General features: G+C 44.5%; 1 protein-coding gene across 1 annotated transcript in view; it reads right to left on the bottom strand.

The window, feature by feature from the left end:
* NID1 (nidogen 1) overlaps positions 1-14,364 on the bottom strand; it is an 88,292-nt gene that overhangs the window by 18,924 nt on the left and 55,004 nt on the right. The window contains exons 11-13 of the mRNA XM_055425761.2: positions 11,469-11,618; positions 10,214-10,336; positions 1,335-1,553 (exon numbers count right to left, since the gene is read on the bottom strand). Of these exons, the coding sequence (XP_055281736.2) occupies positions 1,335-1,553; positions 10,214-10,336; positions 11,469-11,618 (492 nt within the window). The remainder of the gene's footprint in view (positions 1-1,334; positions 1,554-10,213; positions 10,337-11,468; positions 11,619-14,364) is intronic.

The following is a 14,364-nucleotide window of genomic DNA, read 5'->3' on the forward strand; positions in this document are numbered from 1 at the left end:
GCTCTTCTAAAACGGAAACCTGGTCACATCAGCACCTGCTCAAAACCCTTCCTGGGCTCCCCGCTGCCCTCAGGATCAAGCCAGATCCCCGCACAGAGCCTCTGATGTCTTCACTTCCACTCTGCTCCCCCGGCATGGGACACAAACTCCTGATGGCTTCATTCCAGCCCCTCAACTTGCTCCTGCTACCTGGAGCACAGATCTCCTCAACCCCACTTCCCCAGTGCAGGCGACTCTGGTGCTGCCAAAATCTCGGGTCAGGTGGTATTGCCTGCAAAGCCTTCCCTGGCCAACCCACGACCCCCCCAAGTCAGGACACTGTGGCTTGGTCTGCCTCTCTCTCAGGGCTCCTTTCCCTACCCTGACTCTGTTTCCCTGTCCCCTGAGGTTCTAGGGCCCACACTGAGGCCTTTCCCTCTGCAGATGCCCGCAAGACCATGGCATCTGATACACCAAGCTAATGCTGGTTGGGTGAGATAATGAAGTTTGTGAGTGATCCCTTCTTAGTAGCCTCTTAGCAGCTCTAGGAACTATCTGGTAGGGGATCAATTTATGATTATTGGCCATCTGGCAAATGGAGATGTCAGGAATGATTATATTCGCTTTTGGTAACTTGTGACAATTAGTATTGTCTACATCTGGGACCGAATTTTGGAGCCGAGAAGCATCCTAGAGATTATTTTGCTCAAGTGTGATGTTGAAGCCAAGGACACCAAGACTCAGGCAAGTGTCTGTCCAGTGTCACACAGCCTGGCCCCAGTCCCAGCTTGGTGCCTTCCTACCAGCACGGACTGTCTCAGAGCCAGCTGGCAGAAACCTTTGTGGCTGTTGGTTCCTGGCATCATTACAAATGGATCAAGTACCTAAAGGTTCAGGCACAAGCTTTCAGGAGGTCGGTGTGACAGAAGGAGAAGAGTTCCATGCCTGAGGAACAGGGTGCTGAGGAGGGGCTCTGGTTGGTCCCTCCCATCCCCGCCATGCCCCAGCACAGAGCCCCTGAAAGGCCAGGCTGCACCCGGAGGCGCCCCAAGCACACACACACACTCTCTGCTATCAACTGCGGTCTTATCCAGCAGGCCCTGCCCATCATGTGCACAAGACAGGTTTGCACCGAAAAGGAAAAGAAAAGGGTGAGAGGAGGGAGAGGGTAAGTGGGGAGAGATGGTGCAGAGCGGGGTGAGTTACGGGGAGACGGAAACGGGGGCTGCAGAGAGGAGAGAGGGAGCGAGGGGGCGCGCCTCGAGCCAGTGGAGCAGGCCAGGACTCAGGGCAGGCAGCGCGCAGGCTGCGCCCCCGCGAGGGTCCCCCGCAGCGCTCGCGGCTCTCCGACTCACACGGTGGCCGCATCCCAGGCCTGGTCCGGGTCCCCTCCACCTCTCGGCCGTCGCGGTCCACACACCAGCAGTAGCCGGTGCCGCCGTGGCACTGGGTGGGCGCGTAGTGTCCGTGCTCGTCACACTCGGGGACGAAGAGCCCAGGGGGCCGGGGCCGCTGGGAGTCGGCCGCGCCAAGGAGGTGTTCCCGCTCGCGCTGGCATCGGGTTTTCTCCACTTCTGTTAAAGAGAGGGGCAAAAGGAGGGTCGTCAGTTCAAGCCCCAACTCGGAACCTGGGCAGCTGCCTGGCCATTGCCCCGTTTTATTTTATTAATTAAAAAAAAATTTTTTTTGTTCACCTTTATTGAAGGATGTTGACTTACAATATTCCATTAGTTTCAGGTACATGACAATGATTCAAAATTTTTATAGATTATACCCCTTTAAACTGACTATAAAATATTGATTTTATTCTCTGTGTCGCTGCTGCCCTGGTTCAGTCGCTCAGTCGTGTCTGACTCTCTGCGACACCATGGACCGTAGCCTGCCAGGGTCCTCTGTCCATGGGGTTTCCCAGGCAAGAATACTGGAATGGCTTGCCATTTCCTCCTCCAGGGGATCTTCCCGACTCAGGGATCGAACTTGAGTATCCTTCTTGGCAGGCAGATTCTTTACCACTGAGCCACCTTGGAAGCCCCATACTCCCCGTGTTGTGCAATATATCTTTAGAGCTTATTTTTAAATTTTTTTTTAATTTAATTTTTACTTTATATTGGAGTATAGTAGATTTACAATGTTGTGTTAGTTTCAGGTATACAGCACAGTGATTCAGCCATACATATACATATATGCATTCTTTTTCAGATTCTTTTCCCATATAGGTTATTACAGTGTACTCAGGAGAGTTCCCTGTGCTATACGGTAGGCCCTTGTTGATTATCTTAAATATAAAAGTGTGGATATGTTAATCCTAGATGTTTTATTAATTAAAAATTTTAAACATCATTATTAGTGGACTTAACGGTCAAGAAGAGTATGTCTACATTTTCTTTTCCTTTCTAGGCCTTTTTTTTTTTTCAGTTTTGAAAAACTGAGGCAAAATTGACATAATATATAATCAACCACTTTACAATGAACAATTCAGGGGTATTTAGTGCAGTCACAATGCTGAGTGACCACCACTTCCCTCTAGTAGCAGCAACATATTTTCTTTACCTCAAAAGGAAATCCCAGATCTATTAAATAGTTGTCTCCACTTCCTCCTTCCTCCCAGCCCCTGGCAGCCACAAGTCTGTTTCTGTCTCTATGGATTTACCTATTTTGGTTCGTTCTCATAAATGGAATCTTAGAATAAGTGACCTTTTGTGTCTAGCTGCTTTCACTCAGCAGGATGTTTTCAAGGTTCATCCACATTGTAGCCATGTAACAGTACTGAGTTCTTTATTCACAGCTGAATAATATTCTATTGCATGTCTACACCACATTTTGTTTACTCTTCATCACTTTATGGACAGCACTGACATCTGTTTTAAGAAACTAAGTTTTTCTTAAATGTATTCTTTTTGTCATCACCAGCTTCTTGATTACCCACACTGAGTCCAGGTCAAAGATACAGGTGACCATAGGGCACATTTACCAGCATATGTGTGTTTCCTTTTAATTATGGGCTAGTGTTTGGCATGAAATATGGCCTTTCAACTCTGCAACTCATATCCCGAGGCTGGAAAATACCACTCCATCAATGTAGAATTGCTGATGAGATGCTATATTCTAGGATAAACAATTTTCAAGTATGCATCACCCCCATCACTTAACGGCAAATAGAAGGGGAAAAAGTGGAAGCAGTGAAAGATTTTATTTTGGGGAGCTCCAAAATCACTGCGGATGGTGACTGCAGCCATGAAATTAAAAAATGCTTGCTCCTTGGAAGGAAAGCAATGACAAACCCAGAGAGCATATTAAAAAGCAGAGACATCACTTTGCCAATAAAGATCCATGTAGTCAAAGCTATAGTTTTTCCAGTAGTTATGTATGAATATGAGAGTTAGACCATAAAGAAGGCTGAGTGCCAAAGAATTGATGTTTTTGAACTGTGGTGTTGGAGAAGACTCTTGAGAATCCCCTGGACAGCAAGGAGATCAAACCAGTCAATCTTAAAGGAAATCAATCCTGAATGTTCATTGGAAGGACTGATGCTGAGCTGAAGCTCCAATACCTTGGCCACCTGATACAAAAAGCCAGCTCACTGGAAAAGACTGATGCTGGGAGAGACTGAAGGCAAAAGGAGAAGGGGGCACCAGAGAATGAGATGGTTGGATGGCATCAATGACTCAGTGGACATGAATCTGAGCAAACTCCAGGAGATAGTGAAGGACAGAGGAGCCTGGCGTGCTGCAGTCCAGGGGGTCACAGAGTCAGACATGACTAGGTGACTGAACAACAACGAAAAGAGCCGCTTCCACACTGACTAGCGCCTAGCCACGACAGCACCCAGACAGGTCAGCATCGCCATGGCTTGTGCCGCATCCTCCATATAAAGAGATGCCCAGACCCAGCTGAGAGCCCCACTTCAGCCAAACTGAACCATGTCAGCCGCCCTTCTTTTGCAGGCCTTTCCATTCCCTCATTCATCCATGCATTCATTTATTGTGTGACTCCCCCTCCTCCTCCTTGGTGAATCCTTTAAGAATCAGCTCAGGCATGTGCTCCCTCCAGGAAGGCTTCTCAGGCCCTCCAAGAGTTCCCAGGATGCTCTGGGTTTTCGTCACTCTGATGCTGAGACTCAGAGGCTGTTCCTTGTCTGTCTCCCTGAGCAAATTTTAGGCTCTGAGAAGACAGTGAGTGACTGCATCCCCTTAGCCTTAACTTGGGAAGCACTTCCTGGGCTGGAGTCAGGATGCACATGGGAATAACCCCCAGGTCCTGCCCTCAAGGAGCTCACAGTCTGGAGGGAAGGGAACAAGCAAACACAGAGTGACAATCCAGTGAGTCACTGCTTGACAGGAGAGCCTAGGACACAAAAGATACACACAAGACATCCTTTCCTTTTTTTCTTGGCTGCACCACATGGCTTGCAGAATCTTAGTTCCCCAACCAGGGATCAAACCCGAGTCCTTGGCAGTTAGACTATGGAGTCCTAGCCATTGGACCATCAGGGAATCCCTAAAATATCCTCCCTGTAGGACTTGGAGAGCAAAGGTGTGGTGGAGTGCTTTTTTATTTTAATCTTTATTGGAAGACTGTGGTTATACAATCTAGGACAGGGTTCTACTGACTTTTTCTGCTAAGGAGCAGAGAGTAGTTTTGTGGCCCATATAATCTCTGTCACAATTCAATTCTATGGATGTGGCATGAAAGCATCCAAGTTTAATACATAAATGAATGTGTGTTTCAATAAAACTTTATTAACAGACACAAACAGTGGGCCACATTTGGCCCATGGGGGATGTAGCTTTCAATCCCGGCTCTAGGACATTGTTAGTTACATTAGGGAGAAATCTTATATAAATACTCGTGTATTAATATATTACTGTGTTAATACCATATATATAGTAATAATAGAATAGATAATAATATATTACATATTTCATAGAATTTCACTTCTGAAAAGTGTTTTTGTTCCTCAGTTCCACCACTTCTGCTCTTGTCAGCAATGGTGGTCAACCAGTGATGTCAGGAGTAACTAATCCCCTGGTATTATTTGAGACAAGAGTGGAATGTGATGAGACAGTGTGCACGGCTGGAATTTTAAGTCCTGCACTCCAGTGTTCATCTGTGACTGTGCCTTCAGCAGGCCTTCACAGCGACATTCGGTGTGTGCTGCCGGTGAAAGTTTCAAGTGCCTTTGTCTGCACTGCCAGTTCTCGCGTCAGCCTGCTGGGTGTGGCTGCCCCCTTGATTAGAAGCAGTGAACCCGCTAGAAGAGTGTGTTGAGCCTGGCAAGGGGCAACTGGGTCTGCTCTTTTGTCCTAGAGGCTAACAGAAAAACCAAAAAAGCCAAAACAAGCTCCTGTTGAACAGCACAGCAAGCTATATTCAATATTCTGTGATAAACCAGAATGGGAAAGAATATTAAAAAAAAGAATGCCCATATGTGTGTAACTGAGCGACCTCACTGTACAGCAGAGATTAGCACAACACTGTAAATCAACTATTTTTGTTCAGTCACTCAGTCGTTTCCAACTCTTTGTGACCCCATGGACTGCAGCACACCAGGATTCCCTGTCCTTCAGTATACCTCAGTTAAAAAGAAGAAAAACAAACAAAAAGTATTTGATATAGGAAGAGCCAAACAAAGATACAAATAAGGATCCGGTTGATAATGAAAATGTTGGTCTTGCTCACTCTTAGGTGTAGGCGTGCTTCCCTCCTTGGTATCTTACGTTTGTGCAGGGTTTTATTCCGTACCAGCTGTCTCCATTCACACAGGGTTCGCTTAATTCTCACTATAATCCTGTGCAACAGGCAACTATGGCTTTGATGTCAAATGAGAGGACTGAAGTTTGGGCTGGCTCCCCCAGGCCACAGCACTAGCAAATGCTTTAGCTCAAGCTACGATCCAGGTCTCTGGATCCCCAGCCCGCCCCGGGCCCTCTGCACACACATGCCCAGACTTTTAAGGGAATGGGGGTGCCTCTCTTTTCGGTGGCTGACAGGACTGTATGAGCCAATACACGAAATCCCCAGTGATCTAGAATCTCCAGTGGAACTGTGAAGTGCTGTATCTTGAACTTACATAACAGTGGGGGGAGACCTCAATGGTGCCTCAGGAAACAGAACTGCACGTGTGTTTATGGAGGCTGTCCTTATGATACCACTGGGTTCCTGGGAATGGCTCCTCAGCCTGGCCCACAGTGGCCCCTCCAGGCCCACATGGGGAGGGCCCCGCTACGGGTGGGGTAGGGGTGGGATGGTAAAGACATGTACCCCGTCCTGGCTGCTGGCTGATAAAATGACAACTGAGGCAAGATTCTCCTCACTCTTTGCTCATCTTGAGTCTTTCTTCTCTTCCCTCATCTCTCTATTTGCTGAGGGAGGAAGCGTTTAGGATATACTTATCCGGGGAACAGAAGGGAGTCTGGGGTGACTCTTCTCAAACTGAGGACAAGGAGAATGACAGGACGTCCTTCAATAGATAAAGGAGAAGAAAGGGATGGCAGAGGGAACTACAGATAGAAAAACAAGCTATGCTGCTAAATCCTTGACCCACAGAAACTGTGAGGTAATATACATTTACTGTTTTAAGCTGCTAACTCTGGGGGATAATTTGTTTCAGAGAAATAGATAACTAATACGGCAGTTTTCAAACTTCCTGCCCATGATCCATAGAAATGCATTCCACTCTGAAGTTCAGGACACAGACACACACACACATTTACACATAAGCACATGCGCACACAACCCAGTCATGCACTAGACAAGGACATACAACCATCATTTCATGAGACAAGACTTATTCCTGCTGCACATACTCTGCATACTCTATTTTCTTGATTATTGTTTTCTATTCCATTCCATTCCATTTAAATGGAAATGGTAATAACAACCTACTAAGCTGATTTCACAATCCACACACGCATTTTGGGCAAAGAGTGCAGCAGAGAACGAATCATCATTTTTTTCTGTTTTGCTTATCGTTGGTTGATACTGCAATAGCCATGACCTTAACTGACTAACCTCTAAAGCTAGTTTTTTATTTAAAAATCAATCCCCTCTGTATAGAGTAGGGATCAAAAAATGCTGAATGTCTAATCCCTACACTTCATTATGTTTGGCAACAGGAGTTTGAACGATATTATACTTAACTTTTTTGTCAATATTTCATTAGGTGTTCACTTGTCAATATTTCATTAGGTAGTCATATAAAATTTAAAAAAAGCATGATGAAAACCTCAGTGTTCCTATTCCAACTGGAAATACATTAGAAATACAAATACAACCCGTGGCGGATTCATGTCAGTGTATGGCAAAACCAATACAATATTGTAAAGTAATTAGTCTCCAATTAAAATAAAAAAAAAAAAAGAAAGAAATACAAATGCAGCAAGGCTCCCTGAGCCCAATTTCCTCTCCTATCACAGAAGGTAACCTTTATCCTGAAGTTTGGGTTTCTCATTCTCGTGCGTGCAGGTCATCATTTTGTTGTATATGTATATACATATGCAGGCTTCTTTTCATATAGACATATTTTATATAAATGTGATCACACTGCCTATATCCTTTTGTGGCTATTTTTTTAATAGGGAAGAAGTAAATTTATCCAGAGAGAGAGACAGAGTGTGGACCATCTCAAAAAGTGAGAGCTTTGTATGACTACATTTTTTGCCCAATAGGCTGTTGAGATTTATTCAATAACTCCAGTTCATTCATTTAATTAATTACTTTTTGGGGCCACACTGTATGGCTTGTGGGATCCTAGTTCCCTGACCAGGGACTGAAGCCAGGTCCATGGCAGTCAAAGTGCACACTCCTAACCCCTGGACCACTAGGGAATTCCCTTTAGTTCACTCATTTCAACTACTGCTATATATTATTTCATGAATTGTACCGAAACTCATTTGTCCATTTCTCCTGTCAGTAGTCTCTTAGAATTTTTTTTCTCTTATAAACAATACTTGATGGAGACATGTATATTTCTAAAGTACATTCTCTCTCGAGCATATAAATAGATGATGAATTTCTTAAGAAAACAGGATTAAATACCAAAATAATCCTAGCAAAGAACTCTGAATGGTTTTATCCTTGTCCCGCTTTTGTATCCCAGGCCACAGGTCTGGATTCGTTTCTGTGTAGTCAACAGAGCTAAGAGGGGCAAGGAGTTGGGTTAAAAAGACAAACATAAAAAAATTAAACATCTGCTTCCTTTTGAACTGGAGATGTGAAGGAAGCCTAAGGAAATAATGACTTAGTCATTTTTAATAGTTGCTGGAATGTCTTAATTAATTTCAGACACAAAAGGTTGGTGCTGCCTGGGTTCATCTAGGTTGGGGGTAAGTAAATTTTTGCTGTCAAGGGCCAGGTAGTAAATATTTCAGGCTTTGCAGGCCTTAAAGGCTCTGCCACAACTACTGACCTCTGCCTTTGTGGAATGAAAGCAGTTGTAGACTATTCATAAACTAAAGAGTCTGAGTGTTCCAATAAAACTTTATTTGCAAAAACATAGGCAGTGGGCCAGATCTGACCTGCGAGTCATAGTTTACTGACCTCTGTCCTAAGCAGAAGAAAACAATTTAGACCAGCGATATGTAGTATTATGCATCAAAATTTAAACTTAATTTAATAATTTTCTCATTTTAGATCCTCAACTATTCTAAAAACCAGTCACACAAGTCCTGCTGAGAGTATGAATAAATAAATACTTGTATATACCACAGTAGGAATGGAAACTAATGCAGTCATTTATTTCCTTGATAACCATAAATAACTATGAGCCCCACCATGGACCACGTAATCCTGCTGGACACTGGAAACATGAAAATAAAATGCATAGGCACCTATGCTCAAGGCATTCAAGGCCAGTGGAGGAGACAGACATTGAAATAGTTCTTTATCACTCAAAAAAGTGGTTATGTGGAAAGTTCCATGTATTTCTTATTGAAACATTGATAAATATAATTGCTACCAACAACAGTAGCCACAATTAAAGTAAATACCAACACAACTGGTTAACTCCAGTCAGAGGCGTCAAATGTATTCTTAATCTCATGACAGGTTACCATGTGGTCTGGGGAACTGAATTTGGGTTAGAGTCCATTGGGCAGAGTTTAGTCTTAGTTCTAGCACTTACTACCTCTGGGATCTTGATTGTGCTTTTATTTCTTTATGTTTTAGCATCCTTTATATAAATAGAAATAATACTACTTACTTTAAAGAGATGATTGGGAACATTATATGAAACAGTAGATAAAGCACCCAGCACACGGCAGGCGCCACACAAAAGGCAGCCAATGATATGTACTCATTCAAAAGCATTTGTGGAGATCCAGGATCATTCCAGGTACAGAACTAGGGCCATCGTTACCCTTGTGATCTAACGAGATTATCACAAAAGTCTCAGGTCAGTAGCAACTGTAGAAGCCGCACAGTCCAGGTATAATAGGTAATACAGACAATTCTGAAGAGTCTTCAGTCTGCCTCTTCCCATAACTGGTGGGCCTTCACCTCCCTCACTTCCACCCCAGCTCTGTTCCCCATGGCTCTTCAGAACCTGTGATGGTAATTCTAGGTGTCAACTTGATTGGGCCACAGAGTGCCTAGATATTTGGTCAAACATTATTCTGGGTGGTTTCTGTGAGGGTGTTTTTGCCTGAGACTAACCTTTCACTCCGTAAACTAGGTAAAGCAAATAGCCCTCCCGTATGTGGGTGGGCCTCATCCAATCAGCTGAAGGCCAGAATTGAACACAAATGTGGACCCTTCCCCACGTAAAAAAGAATTCTCCCTTCTTGATGACCTATGAATGGAACATGAGCTTTCTGTTGCCTTTGGACTTGAACAGAAACCCTGGCTATTCCTGGGTCTCCAGCCTGCTGACTACAGTCCTTGCAACTAACAGACCTCTATAACTGTGTGTGGGCCAATTCCTTCTAATAAATCTCTTTATATGTAAATAAATACATTTCTCTCTCTCTCCACACACACACGTCATTAGATCTACTTCTCTGGAGAACCCTGTATAATACAGATCGGTTCTTACTCTTCTGATCTAGGGGTGGTACCCCTGGGATTCTGCAGTATACAACTGTGCTGCTCAATAGCACAGCTTTGCTCTGACCACCCACCTCAGCTCTCCACCAGCCTCCCACATACCCACCTTGTCTTCTCTCCCAGAGCTGTGGACTCATTACTTATGGATATAGACAGCAATGACCTATCTACTCCAAACACCCCAACACCTCACCTCCAGGCACACAATGGAAGCCGTCTCCTTGGTAACCAGGTTTGCACTGGCACGTGAAGGACCCTGGCGTGTTGTAGCAGAAAGCATCGGGGTGGCATCGGCTTGGCTGGCATTCATCCACATCTGCAAGACAGCCACCAAGCCCAGGGAGAGTGAGATTTCTTCCAGAATTCCTAGTTTACACAATAATATAAGCCACTCGCTCTCCACTTTTAGGGACCCAGTTTCTGATCTCGGAACCATGATTTAAGAACTCACTAAACATTAATTATAAAAGCACTGACTCCTCGATTTCTATCTAGTGCATTTACAAATGTGTTTCACTTTGATGTTTTCATGAAAAATCAAGCATACAAGAGGAAATAAATGAAAGGATTTTTTTCCCATTATTTCCTTCTTATAAATGAGAGCTTCAAAAATGTCTAAGAGTTGGGAGACAGATGATTAACTGATTGACAGAAAAATCTCAAGAGACCAGAGAAAATTCATATTCTCAGTAATAAAGAGAAAGTATTTCAGAAATCAGGATCTCTTAGAAAGGCTTGAACTTTCCAGAAATACTCTAGGGTATAATGTTAAGTAATTTTGCACACCAAGGGACTAGGAAACTATGTTCAGAATTATCTTATTTCAAATTATCTTAAAGAGCACCGTGGCCACCAGCGACAGGCTGATCTGAGGTCTGAGAGAATTTTGTGGAGTCTTTATTCTCTGCCTCTGCAGTCAAAAAGGGGACTTAATTTTTGGGGAAGCACAAAATTAGAGCAGGCCAGATGAACAACTGTATATATCTTAGTAAATAAAAGGCTGGACTTCAAGTTACATGTGTGTAAGCATTAATAATCTCCTTAGTCCCTAGCAGACAGCAGGTGGTTAATTATGCCTGAACAAGCAAGTGACATGGAACAAAACAGTACAGGGAGAACAGGTGTCTTCTCTAACAAGACATAGCTCCCCAAACAAAATGCATAATTCAAACTACTAGAGACACAAAATGCAGCCTGTTTACTGCATAGAGTTGAGAGAATCTGTTGTTGTTTAGTTGCTAAGTTGTGTTTGTGGCCCCATGAACAGTAGACTGCCAGGCTCCTCTGGCCATGGGATTTTCCAGGCAAGAATACTGGAGTGGGTTGCTGTTTCCTAGAGAGATGAATTCTCTTGAATTCAGAGGTGGGTGAGTAACTAGCATATGATAAGCATCGCCTGGGAAATTTTTACAGGTGGCACAGAGAGGAAAGTCAGAGCAACCACGCACCTTGGCAGGCTCGGCCATCCCCAGAGAAGCCTGGGAGGCAGGAGCAGGTGTAGGAGGAGCCGCCTGTGTAGAGGCACTGGGCCCGCTGGGGGATGTCACAGTCATGAAGGCCAGTCTCGCAGTAGTTGACGGGGCGCTGGTCCATGACAGCTTCAGAAAGAAAGTTAACACACAGTATTGAGGTGAGTCCCCTAAGCAGTTCCCAGGCCTTCCAAGCAGTGTAGTCCAATGAGCTGGAGACTGTGCCTGGGGCCCAGACTCCCAGACGTCTCTTCAGCTTCATCCCCGCTCACAGTGGGGTGCTACCCCTGCTCTCCTTTGTTCCCTCCCCCTGGATCCCGCCTCTGCTAAGCGTTCACAGACTGACCCTACAGTGGCTCATACAGCCTGGCTTTCAACCTCAACTTCAACCCAGGGCTGTCTCAGGCCACGCTCCACACCCACTGCCCGGAACCCAATTCCCCCTTCATCTGGATGTGGAGGTGGGCCGCTGCAGGCAGACACGCTTCCTGTGTAACTCTGCTGGTGGAGCATTTGGGCCTAAGGATCTGAAACTTCCACACAGTATTTTTGACTTTGGCTCACTGTGTATGCGTGAAGTCACTTCAGTCACGCCCAACTCTTTGTGACCCTATGGATTATAGCCCACCAGGCTCTTCTGTCCATGGGATTCTCCAGGCAAGACTATTGGAGTGGGTAGCCACGCCCTTCTCCAGGGGGTCTTCCTGACCCACTGATCGAACCTGTTTCTTACGTGTCCTGCATTGGCAGGTGGGTGCTTCACCACTGAGCCACCCAGGAAGCCCTTGGCTCACTAGGTGGGAGGAATATTTATTATGGATGCCAAAGTCAAAGTCATCCATTTCCCACCAAGGAAGGAGAAATAAACTTTCCCAGGGAAGTGAGACAGGGAGAGTGGAATGACTGCAGGGCTCTGGGGTGGGAAGCCCTGGGTTTCAACCAGGTGCATATGAGTCCACTATGTGGCTTTGGATAAATCCTATTTTTTTTCACTTTTATTTTATTTTTTTAATATAAATTTATTTATTTTAATTGGAGGCTAATTACTTTACAATATTGTATTGGTTTTGCCTATTAACTTTCCAGAGTTGCACTTTCTTCCTCTGTAGAATAGGAATGACTTCCAGCTTTCCAAGCACAGACAGGTCCAGGAGATGGGATTATTATTTTCTAAAGGGGCCTGATGACAAGACTCCTAGCATGAGGACTCAGGAAGTAGTCCTCATGTGACACAGAGGCTAGAGAATCAGACTCCATCTTGTACTCTTGCCTCAAGATGACAGTCAAGGGTTGAGATGAACTAACTCTAAAAAATGCTTGAAATAATCAAGGAAACTTGAATATGGACTGGGTATTCAATCATGTTAAGAAATTGTTCATTTTGTTAGGTATGGTAACAGCATTGTATTTGTGTTTAAAAAATTGCCCTTATATGTCAGATATACATTATGCATATAATGTGCATAAAAAACTAGTAACTCTAGTTAGATGACAGGATGTTTGGGGTTTTCTTTAAAGACTGAAATATATCAGCAAAACACTACCACCCTCCCCAGCAGTAGCAGTAGTATTAATAGGGATGGGAAATAAAATAAGACTTACAAAATGCTTTATAATATGGAAATTGAATAATAGGCACACCAGGGTTCACTATGTTTTTCTCTCTACTTCTGTATAGGTTTGAAATTGTCCATAATAACAATAATTTAAGCCTAAAAAAAAGTCAAGGGCTGAGGTCTAGGAGGTGATTTCTGATGGCTGGTTCAGATACTTCGGGGTTCATAAGGTACTTTAACTTCTGGTTTTACAGTTCTAAGGCCCAGGTCAGAGTGCTGGCCCTCACAATGTCATAATAGAACCTTTCCTTCCCTCCAAGGAGGCCCTCGATGTTTAGATTATCCTGGATACAAGAGAACTCCTCATCTTTTTCTTCAATGAGTCTTCCCAAGATAAATTCCAGTTTATCCTGCCTCAAGGGTTTCGGGAGAGAGAGTTCTGAACACTGCCAGAGGACAGGTAAAGAACAGGATGCTCTTCAAAGGTCTGGGACCATGAGAGGTTAGCAAAGTACCGTACTGGTGGATGAAGGCCCAGCCTGTGGACTTAGCAGCTTAAACTCCTGAAGTTGAAATGTTAACTAACTCCCATGGAATGGAACAGGGATCACTGAAGCAACCCCTATGGGCCAGAGGGTTACTAGATTTTAAATTGCTGCAAGTGGTCCAAATTTCTGCCTGGAAAACAGAAAACCAGATTACACAGAACCAACTCAAGGACACACTCTGTTTCCTTGAACCCCTCCCGTCGTCTGACTTCCCATTGTTTCTAACATTCTTCTTTCCTCCAGGGTCCTCTCTTGACCAATTCCTTCAGCTCACAAAATGTGAAGAGGACACTCTTCGAGAATTGGGGTCAAAAAAAGGTAGAAAAAATGTACCCAGATTAACCAGCAAAGGCGTCTCAGTCCTCCTCCATTAAATATTTGCCCTTTAAAGCGTGTGCGTGGTCGCTTCACACGCTGTCTTTGCTCCCGCCTCATTTCGCCCACCGAGCATATCAGGGAAGGACCCTGCTGCAGCCTGGATGGATGGGTCCTGCTCAGCCATCACCGTCATCTATGCTTCTATTTATGACTATTTGGGGGGCAGCCAAGCTGCGAGGCTTGCAGTACCTTACTTCTCCAACCAGGGGTTGAAACTGTGCCCCTGCAGTGGAAGCATGGAGTCTTAACCATTGGACCACCAGTTCCCAGGATCCAGTTTTAACAAGGAATTCCAGGAGAGTGAAACCGACCACTAAATTATCCAGTGATGAGCTAGAGGTTTTTGTTTTTTTTTTGCATTCAGGCAGATTTGGTTTTATCCAGTGAGCCATC

This window comes from Moschus berezovskii, chromosome 12 (assembly GCF_049115385.1).
Source record: "Moschus berezovskii isolate FMDL1 chromosome 12, NW_MosBer_1.0, whole genome shotgun sequence".
In the NCBI taxonomy this organism is placed as follows: Eukaryota; Metazoa; Chordata; class Mammalia; order Artiodactyla; family Moschidae; genus Moschus; species Moschus berezovskii.